Source organism: Microtus oregoni, unplaced genomic scaffold (genome assembly GCF_018167655.1).
Source record: "Microtus oregoni isolate MIOR12 unplaced genomic scaffold, Mior012 000056F_ref0000123, whole genome shotgun sequence".
Taxonomy (NCBI): domain Eukaryota; kingdom Metazoa; phylum Chordata; class Mammalia; order Rodentia; family Cricetidae; genus Microtus; species Microtus oregoni.
Genome location: NW_024543832.1, coordinates 9320166 through 9331241, shown reverse-complemented (window position 1 = coordinate 9331241; position 11076 = coordinate 9320166). Strand labels below are relative to the sequence as shown.

The 11076-nt window shown below is 40.7% G+C and overlaps 1 protein-coding gene across 1 annotated transcript; it reads left to right on the top strand.

The window, feature by feature from the left end:
* Positions 1-4943: 4943 nt before the first annotated feature.
* On the top strand, positions 4944-5915 carry LOC121438561 (olfactory receptor 11G2-like). The gene has a single exon (XM_041638811.1). It carries the CDS (start codon positions 4944-4946, stop codon positions 5913-5915), a length of 972 nt encoding a protein of 323 aa, XP_041494745.1.
* Positions 5916-11076: the final 5161 nt, after the last annotated feature.

The window sequence follows — 11076 nt, the reverse complement described above, 5'->3', positions numbered from 1 at the left end:
AGTCAGAATGACCATCATTAAGAAAATGAATGACAGCAAATGCTGGTGAAGATATGGAAGAGAATTTTTTTATTTCTATTTAGTTCTACATTTTTCTCTGCTCTCCTTTCCCCTTCAATCCTCTCCCCAAGGTCCTCAGGCTCCCAATTTACTCAGGAGATCTTGTCTTTTTCTACTTCCCATGTAGACAAGATCTATGTAAGTCTCTCTTAGGGTCCTCATTGTTGTTTAAGTTCTCTGGAATTGTGGTTTGTATTTTATTTATGCTCTGTGTTTAAAAACCACTTATGAGTAAGTACAGGTGATAATTGTCTTTCTGGGGTCTGGGTTACCTCACTCAAAATAATGTTTTTTAGCTCCATCCATTTTCTTGAAAAATTCAAGATGTCACTATTTTTTTTCTTGCTGTGTAGTACTCCATTGTGTAAATGTACCACATTTTCTTTATTGATTCTTGGGTCAAGGGGCATTTAGGTTGTTTCCAGGTTCTGGCTATCACAAAAAAAAAGCTGCTATGAACATAGTTGAGCACGTGTCCTTGAGGCACAATTGACCATCCTTTGGATATATACCCAAAAGCGGTATTGCTGGGTCTTGAGGAAGGTTGTTTCCTAATTTTCTGAGAAATCACCACGCTGACAGCCAAAGGGGTTGTACCAGCTTGCATTCCCATCAGCAATGCAGGAGTGCTCCCTTTTCCTCACAACCTCTCCAGCATAAATTATCAGCAGTGTTTTTGATCTTGGCCATTCTTACAGGTGTAAGATGGAATCTCAGAGTTGTTTTAATAATAAATAAATGTCTATCAGTAGATGAGTGGATAAAGAAATTGTGGCACATTTACACAATGGAGCATTGCTTAGCTATTAAAAAAATAAAACCATGAAATTTTCAGGTAAATGAATATAGTTAGAAAAAAAATCACCCTAAGTTAGGTAACCCAGACCCAGAAAGACAAATGGTATATATTTGCCTACATGTGGATGCTAGCTGTTAAGTTAATCAAGCTACAACCTGTATAACCACATAGAATAGGACTACAAGAAGAGAATACATTAACGGGAAACAGAATAGATGGTTATGGATGGATGGTGGGGCAGGAACAGGAGGAGCAGATGGGGAGGGGAAGGAGTAAAGATGGTGAGGGAGGGAAGAGCAGCTAATACTAAGGACCATTTGAGGTATCATGTGGACAACCAATATAGAAGAAATTATGCAATTATATTTTAATCACAGAAACAGATATAAAATATTAAAGGGAAGATGTGTGCTTAGTTTAGTAATTTCATTAATTATTTTTTGCTTGTGTCTTAGTCATATTTTGTGTTTCAGTGATTATAGCTTTATTTGGTTTCTTCCTATAGGCTCCTGGCTATGCTTATTCCTCTCTTCAGTTTGAAGAATTTTTTCTAATATTTTCTTTTCTTTCTTTCTTTTCTAATTCTAGTATTTTCTGTAGGACTGCTTAGGTGAACAAAGTAAACATTTTAGCCTGATCATGTCAGGGAAAGTTTTTTTTCCTTCATCTTTATCTTATAGTTTTATTTGATACAGTAGTCTAGGTTGGAACCTGTATTTTTTTAGAACTTGAGCTTCATTGCTCAGGGATCTTTTCAGTTTTAATGTTCATAAACATGTGGTTTTTCTGTTGTGTTTTCCTTTATATGTGACTTCTGGTTTTTTCATTTCATGTTCTGAGGAAATTGAGATAATCATAAAGATAAATTTAAAAAATTTTTATTCCAAAAAAAAAAAATTTTATTCCATCAAATTGGAAAATGTAGAGAAACGGGTACGTTTGTCAATACATAACTTTCCCTGTTCATTCCTATTTTAAAAAATGAAAGGATGGAAGTTGTTGTTAGTGAATGGAAAGGGAGCAATGAAAGAAGAAAGAAAGACCAGAGTGAATGATGTCTGAGAGATGGATAACCATGTGTGTGACCAAGGCCAGAGTGAGTGATGTCTGAGAGATGGATAGCCACATGTGTGATCAAGGCCAGAGTGAGTGATGTCTGAGAGATGGATAACCATGTATATGATCAAGGCCAGAAAAGCTGACGTAAGTCTCATACCAAGGAGGAATGGACCCAGGAGTAATGCCTTGAAACTCATAAAACTCTATCCTAACAAAAAAGGAAAACATCTTTAGAAAATAAAAATAAAAATAAATCGATCCCCCTGAGGAAAGACTAATTCCTGCTGCGGCTGTGCAGATCGCTTTTATGAAGTCTCATTTCAGCTTCAGCCCTATCTTCTCTCTAGCTCTGGCTGCAGTATCAATCACTTGCACCCACCATTAAAGACTGCCATCACAGCAAGAGCGTGTTAGGCCTCTTTGATAAACTTTCCCTAGGTTACATAGAAGGTTTCTGAAGCAGGCCAAAAACTGATTATTTCTTATGTCATCCCAAGCAGTACGAGGATAAAGTGATAACACTTGACTCTGCCGTAAATAAAGGCAGGTGGCACAGAGTGTCTCCAGAGGACACAGGCCCCAGTGGATGGAGGAGCAGCACAGAGCAGCCTCCTGCAACTCTTGTGGATGTGATGAATCTGAAGGAACAGAGCTGGTCCCCCAGAGGCTCTGTTTATAAACCCTGCATGTTCCAGTAAACACTCAAATCTCTTCATTGCGCTCTTTCACTATCGATGGCTGTTACAGAGAACATCTTTCCTTCTAGTCAGTGATAGGAAATTATGCTAACGCTTAGGGAATACAATGAGCAAAAGAGTAGAAAAGTGAACTGCTCGACAAGGCTTGCTCTTCCCTTGTTTCTGCTACTTAATGGTCTGTCACTGTGTCAGGCCCCAGACAGTGCACGGCTTACTCAGAGCCCTCGGCCCTTCTGTAAGAGTGTTATGTGACCACTTTAGAATTGAAGACACTAGACATAAATTTATATACTAATAATGCATGTATTTGAATGGGTGGAGCATCTGCTGTTAAAAATGGATTGGAATTCAAATGATAGTCTTCTTACTACACATCCATTGTTTTCCTCCAGTGTCCTGACTACCCACCACCTCTCAACTCCTCATGGGAAAGTTGTTTTGCAAATGAAAAAGGTATGGCAAGTTCCTCTCCTATCTAATGTAATGGGTATGCTGGGGATCAACCTGATGATGGTTTCTCAGAGTTGTGACATCTTGGACTAACCTTGAAAGCAAAGCACATTATCAGAAAATTAAAGAATTTGTCACTCTACGTGTCATGGCCCAAGATCTGGCTAACTTAAGTGCTCTATCAGTTTTCCTAAGATGGGATTGATGTGCTGAAGTGTTTAGCTTTCGATGATAATTAACCAAACTGTTCACCCTGTACACATGAGCACTGAAGTCACTGGAGCCATCCGTATCACAGTCCTGTCTGCAATCACTTCTTAAAGATCTGCCTGCCAGCGTCAGGAGAACCACACCGCTGCTCTCTGAACACAGAAGCTGGGTAGTAAAGGTGAGTAACAACACACTCCTGTTAAAAATGACTCCCAGCATGTGCCAATTGGCTTTGCCCATGCAGACAATAGTGCCAGCCCACAGAGACTTGTTCTCATGATGTTCTGGTTTTCAAACTGAAGGAATCTAGCGTCATCTAAGTCAAATGTTGCATAGAAAAGGTATCTAGTACATCACTATGTAAGCATGTGTACTCATGTATGTGTATAAGCATAAAAGCAGGAAAATTGTAATGGCTTTGGAAAATCAAAAGGTTTGCCCAGAATAGCTGTGGTTGCACAGCAGAACAGAATAGTCTCAGCTGTCAACTTCTAGAAGCCCTTCCTTTCTAACAAGAGATCCATTCTTTGTTGTAGGCCAGTTCATTAGTTCCCTTTGTCCTGAACTGTTATAAGCAGGAGTCAATGAACCACGTCTGGCCTCCTCCTGTTTTGACTATGGGACCAAGCTGAGCACCATTTTGCATATTATTAAGATTTTTAATGGGTGGAAGAGTATGACTTTGTAACACCTGAACACTGCATGAAATCCAATTCTCACTGGACTTTATGTTTTATTGGAGCATGGCCACATGCATTCTTCTATAACTGGCCAAGCAGTTTTCTTTATTAATCAACCAATGAAACAACAGATAGATAAAGACCCTTCTACATCAATAAACTATTTACCAATCCCTACTAAAAAACACTGCAGAGGTAGGAAGGTGGGATCTCTGTCTACAAGGGGTTTGTGGTCCCAAAATACATTCCCTGCATTGGGATGAGGTATCACCCTCTGCTGGCCAGTGTTATATCCAATAATCCCTGTTTTATGTTTGCTGGGGGAGGGGGGTTGTACATATTTGCCCCATGTACAAAGAAAAGGGAAAGATGGAGAGAGAGACAGAGGGAGGAAACAATGATCAAAGATGGTAAGGGAATCAAATTTAAATCCAAAGCTTGGAAGGTTTGCCAAGTGTGTTGGAAAGTTTACTGACATCTACGTGCAATGGTTAATCTAGTTTCAGATTTTTAAAAGCCAATGTGGATGTAACATGAATAATAATTACAGATGGCAAAATACGCTAAACCAGGAGATACAAGGATTTTACTTCTTCTAAAAATTGGGAGGAAATAAATCTTGTTTTGTGTGAAGATATCTATATACACTTAATTACACATGTGTAAGATCTTGAAAAACTGTAAATATCTTTGAAAATTGCATTACAATTTAACTTAATAGAATATTGATGAGAAGGAGGAGGAGGATGAAGATGAGGTAAAAGATGAAGAAGAGGAATGCTTATCAATAATGAGCAAGATTTTTCTCCTGCAGTGAGCAGAAAGTGTAGGGAAGCAAAGATTGGGAGTAACAATCATTTTAGGAAAATATATGTCTTGCATGGCTAATATGTATGTGATTTCTCTCTCATGACGATTTAAATATAAACCTGAGTCCTCAACTGACTTTATCTGATAATCTCTGGTGCCTTTCCAGCTCACAGACAGATGAAAACCCTCAGCAGCCCCAGCAACTCCAGCACCATCTCTGGCTTCATCCTCCTGGGTTTCCCCTGCCCCAGGGAAGGGCAGATCCTCCTCTTTGTGCTATTCTTTGTTGTCTACCTCCTCACCCTCATGGGCAATGCTTCCATCATCTGTGCTGTGCGCTGGGATCAGAAACTCCACACCCCCATGTACCTCCTGCTGGCCAACTTCTCCTTCCTGGAGATCTGGTATGTCACCTCCACAGTTCCCAACATGCTGGCCAACTTCCTCTCTGACACCAAGGTCATCTCCTTCTCTGGGTGCTTCCTGCAGTTCTATTTCTTCTTCTCCTTGGGTTCTACAGAATGCTTTTTCCTGGCAGTTATGGCCTTTGATCGCTACCTTGCCATCTGCAGGCCTCTACACTATCCTGCTCTTATGACTGGGCGCCTCTGTAACATCCTGGTGATCAATTGCTGGGTGCTTGGCTTCCTCTGGTTCCCCGTTCCCATCATCATCATCTCCCAGATGTCCTTCTGTGGGTCCAGGATTATAGACCATTTCCTATGTGACCCTGGCCCTCTGTTAGCACTGACTTGCCAAAAAGATCCCATAGTAGAACTGGTCTTCTCCATCTTAAGCCCTCTGCCTCTCATTATTCCTTTTCTCTTTATCATGGGGTCTTATGCTCTGGTCCTAATAGCTGTATTGAAGGTCCCTTCAGCCTCTGGAAAAAGAAAGGCTTTCTCGACCTGTGGGTCCCATCTGGCTGTGGTTGCGTTATTCTATGGCTCAGTATTGGTCATGTATGGGAGTCCAACGTCTGAGCACGAAGCTGGAATGCAGAAGCTCGTGACTCTGTTTTATTCTGTCTTGACCCCACTTCTTAATCCTGTGATCTATAGTCTTAGGAACAAACATATGAAGACAGTCCTGAAGAAAATTCTGGGGGAGATAAAAATTTGGTTGTCAAAAAAGATTCTGGGCAAGTAACTTTATATTTAACTTATGTTCAGTTTTTAATGGGTTTAAATAACCAAAATCAGAAGCATCTAGTAGATTGGCTACATTTTTTTTTTGGTTTTTGAACATCTCTCCTGCTTACTTTCATGTTTCAGTTGCTTTAATTTAATGTTAATCATATTTTAAAAGTTGTAAGATGATGGATCAAGTTAAATGTTCTTCCAGCACACAGATAAAGGCAGATTATTTTGATTCTATTTAAGTTTTATTGGGAGTGATTTAAAATTTCTGCTAGTTGTCTAAGTTTCCAGTGCCAGGTACTATTTTCCTCTTCTTGAGATGAATTTAAATCCAACTGAAGAGATGTTAATTACTACCAAGATATGTACTCCTACTGCATCCTTGTGATCATTGTTCAATGCTGGTCATAAGTATACACCTTTCAGTAGCAACATTACATACTAATAACTTCAACACCCCCATTAAAAGACAAACTAGCTGAGTAGATATATCCATCTTTCTGTTGTCTAAAAGAAAGTTGTCTACCTTTAAAGATAAACAGACTTTAAAGTCCAAAAGAAACAAAAACACTCCAAACAAGTCCAAAGAGAAAGAAGGTTTTGTTATCTTAACTCTTAACAAAATAGACATTGAACTAAAACTAATCCAAGGAGATAAAAAAGGATATTTCATTCTAAATAATGAAATGACTAGTCAAGGAGAAATTACAGTTCTAAACAACAAACATTCACACCAATGTCACTCAAAGTGTACTACCCAAATTAAAAGCACATATTAACTACAACTCAATAATACTAGGTGATTCTAATACCCTGTTTTTCCAATAGACAGGGAATCTAATCTAAAAGTCAACAAGGAAACATCAGAATTTAAATGAAGAGATAAAAGTGGCTAATAAAATCAAGAAAAGATGTTAAGGATCTTCAACCACCAAATCATTCAAAAATAAATCAAAACTACATACTGGGCTGATTAGATGGCCCAGCAAATAAAGGTACTTGTTGGCAAGCCTGAATATCTAACCTACATAAAAGGAGAACCTTCAAAGATCCCATTGATTTTGTGTTGTGTTGTCCTTCTACTGCTGGGCATGGAGCCTGGTGACTCCTTTGGATAAAACCAACTTTTCATTTGCAAATGATTATCAGTTGGAGATAGATTCTGGGTTAAGGATGTGGGTTTGTGTTCACTTCCCCTCTCAGTGCTCAGACCCCATCTGCCACATCTGCCTTGTGCAGGCCCTGTGCCTGCTGCCACCATCTCTGTGAGTTCATGTGTGTCCGTCCTACTGTGTTTAGAAAGCCTTGTTTCTCTGGGGGAATATAGAGTTTATTTAGTGGGTTATGGAAGGGGAGAATGGGGAGAACAGGGGAATAAGAGAGAGAGCGCGTGCCAGAGAGGGGCAGGCAGTAGTAGTTAGAGGGCGGAAAGAGAAAGCAAGTGAAAGCCTTGTTTCTTTGGTGTCCTGCATCCCCTCTGGTTCTTAAATTATTTCTGCCTCCTCTTCCACAGGGATCCCTGAGCCATGAGGGGAGAAATTTGATGGAGACATCTGTTTTAGGGCTGAGTGTTCCACGATCTTGTCCACTTGTGGTTTACTGCATTTTTTTCCCATATACTGTACGAGGAGGTGTCTCTCATAATTGCTAAGCAAAAACTGATCCATAAGTATAGCTAAGTGGCATTAGGAGTCATCTTCTGGCTACACTCCCTTACCAGAACAGTAGCATTTGGTTTTCCCCCTAGTCTCTAGTCTATCTGCTCTCAGGTTCTTGCCCTTCAAGTCTGCAAGAGACACATTCCATCTCATTAACTGGGCCTTAAATCCACTCAGGTACTGGTTGGTTACACCCACAAGGTTTGGTCCACAACTGCAGTAGAAATCGAGCATGTGGGTCATCATTATAGACTGATGGCCTAGTAACTGTGTTGGTGTTTACCTTTCTCCTTTATTAGCATCCAGAGTATCATCCAGTACTGTGAGCACTAGTCTATAGGGGTGAAGGCTCTAGGTAAGCATCTACTGACTTCTTCATGTTAATGGGTTGTATAGGTATTGGCTTCAGTAATAGAGCCTTACCATTAGTTTGAAGAGTCTTGAAAGCACCATGGGTTATTTGCAGCTTCTCATGGTGTCCCTTGGACCAACAACTGGATTGTATGTAACCCATTTCTGGAACTGGAGATAAATTTGGTCATCAGAGATACCCACTTGGGGCTCTGCTTCCCAATTACTTGGCAATTTCATTTTCATGGCCTTCATACATGTGTATATTTCAGGAAGCTTCTTCTATATTGGTTTTCCATACGATGCCTCAAATGACCGCTGGTATTAGCTGTTCCTCCCCATAATCCCTCCCTTACCCTCTTTACCTCTTCCCCTTTCCATTTGTTCATCTTGTTCCTGTCCGCTCCCATCCATCCATAACCTTCTGTTATGGGAGACATAACCTTCTTACTAGGGAGACACATCACTGTCCTTTGTTCTCCTACTGCATTCTTGTCCTATGTGCTTACATAGGTTGTAGCTTGATTATCAACAGCTAGCATCTACACATAAACAAGTATGCACCATATTTGTCTTTCTGGGTCTAAGTCACCAAGCTAAGGATGACTTTTTCTAGCTGTATCCATTTACCTGCACACTTCACAGATTTGTTTGCTTTTTTAATGACTGAGCAATGCTCTATTGTGTAAATGTGCCACATTTTCTTTATCTAGTTATCTGTTGATGGGCATAGAGGCTGTTTCTATTAGGAGCTATTATGAATAGAGGAGTAACAAATATGGCTGAGCAAGTGTCTTTGTAGTAGGATAAAGCATCCTTTGTGTGTATGCCCCAAAAACAGTATACCTGGATGCTGAGGTAGATCTATTCAATACTTCATGAGACAATACTACACTACTTTCCACAATGAGTGAACAAGTTTGCACTCCCACCAGCGATGGTTGAATGCTCGTCTTTCTCCTCAACTTTGCAAGTCTAAGCTGTTATTGGTTTTATTTATCTTGGTCATTCTGAATGGTGTAAGATGAAATCACAAAGCACTTTGATTTGCTTTTTTATGATATGTTGCAGGAACTCCTTCAGCCAATAGCCTTTAAGATACTGGCCCACCTTGGGTCTTGTCTCTTTTTACTATAAATGCAGACATAAAGCATGCATGGGACCCTTTTGGCTGCTGGATTCTATTCCAGTTTCCAGTGCATGCAGATCACTGCTCTTTCTGTTAGTTTACCCCCTAATAAATAAACCTTTGCTATACTCCATTCTGCACTAGTGTGAAACTCTTTTGTATGGCAACAATGATTGAGAATGTTGAACATTTCTTTAAGTTTTTTTCTTTTGTGCTTCCTCCTTTGAAAATTCTCTTTTTAGATCTGCACCCCATTTGTCCTTTACAGAACCTTATTTTAAAAATGAAAGGATAAAAGATGTTGTCAGTGGATACAAAGGACAGCAATAGCAGTAAGAAGGAAAGAAGCATGATCATGGGGGGAGAACAATGTGATCGAGTCACCTTAAATACATCCATGAAACCTTTCACTTTTACAATTAATATGCACTATTTAAAACAGGAGACAGCAGTTTTGCTGAACTACTCTGTAATCCTAACATCACATTGAACAATTCTGTAAGAAAATACTTGAGCTAAAGGAGAAAACTGAGTTTGGCACTTCAAGTGAAAAGGGAAGAAAGGGATTTTTACTCTTCTTCCTGACCTCCATTACAATGTAGCCTGTCTAGTCCGCAGTCCTGTAGCAGCCTATATCAGGTACCTCTCCTCCCACCATACCTCCATGTCTTGGCACAGACCCAGCTTGACCCCTTCCTGTGGGCGCTCTCAACCCTTTCTTCTAACCCATTCCCATCTCTTTGAACACCCTCTGCATGGGACCCTCAGTGGTACACTAGGCTGAGACTTGCATGATATATATTATCCTACTGTTTTCCATTATGATCCCAGCTGTCTCATCCTCATCCCTGTAACAACAGGTACTCCCACCCACCTCAACTCCATTCACTGGGGGCTCCAACTCTTAGTGCATACCAAAGATGACCCTACCCTTTCATCCCTATCTCTCCAGATTATTCCTGTCGTACTGCAGTCTATTTGCAGGAACCCTTCCTCCCACTGTGCATCCAACTCCCTGTAGCCCCTCCTCTTGGTGTGGCCAGCATCCCCTCAGTTCTTTCTTTCCCACAGCCCCTCTCAGTCCATTCAGGATGCTTGGTCTAGGGTGGGTTCACTGCCTAAACAACAGAATGCTAATGATTTGATGCCTCAAAGTATTAAAGCAAGTTCGAGCTGCCCTTCGTATCGTGGTAAAGCACCCTTTTGTTTTCTTCCTCCTGTTGTATCGGGGTATAAAAATGATGGAAAATTAAACTCGGGGATTATAGTATTCACTGAAACTCCCTCCCGATACTGCCCTATGTTTCTGTTTTGTTATTTTCACTTGTGTCTTTGTCCTCTTTACTATTTCTCTGATCCCCAAGCCCCTACCCTAGAAAGTGGTATTTTTATTGAAGCTAGTGTCTGACACACACACTCAGACACAAAGCAATTTAAAGTAACACCCTGCATCCTACCAGATGAGTTAAAGCTGGCTATCAACAACAACAGAAACATCAAAAAACTTACAAACTCATGGACCCTGAACCTCTACTGAATGAAAAATGGATCAAGACAGTGTTTGGGGTGTCCAGCTTGGGGCCCCATTTATAACCTGCCTTCAGCATGACAAACAGCATAGGCCCTGGAGTTGTCTCATTCCATACTCCGCCCCTGAGAAAGCCCACCATCGGAGGCTCCACACCCCGAGGGTATTTAAAAGCCACCTCCTCGTGGTTTTCTCCTCTTCTCCTGAGGACTTCTGGGAATTCTTTGCTCAGATTAAAACTGATGTATTGGCTTATTATTGGACATGAGCAGTGGCAGATATCCAATAACTGGGGATTCAAAACTTGTCATCTTGGTGCCGAAACCTGAGTAGACTTGAGTAGCTATGGAAAACCACTCTTCCTTCCCCGCTGTCAGATTGACTTGCTCAGTGAGGACAATTTCAAGCCAACAGCCTCTAAGGGATCCGGGATCCCTTCCACTTTCCAAGTTTGCCTGCCATGCCACTGCAGTGCTAGGTGACTGGCCCTTCCAGTGTAGGGATA

Bases quoted from the DNA above. Each gene is read 5' to 3' on its own strand.
- LOC121438561 (XM_041638811.1), top strand. From the start codon at position 4,944: ATGAAAACCCTCAGCAGCCCCAGCAACTCCAGCACCATCTCTGGCTTC.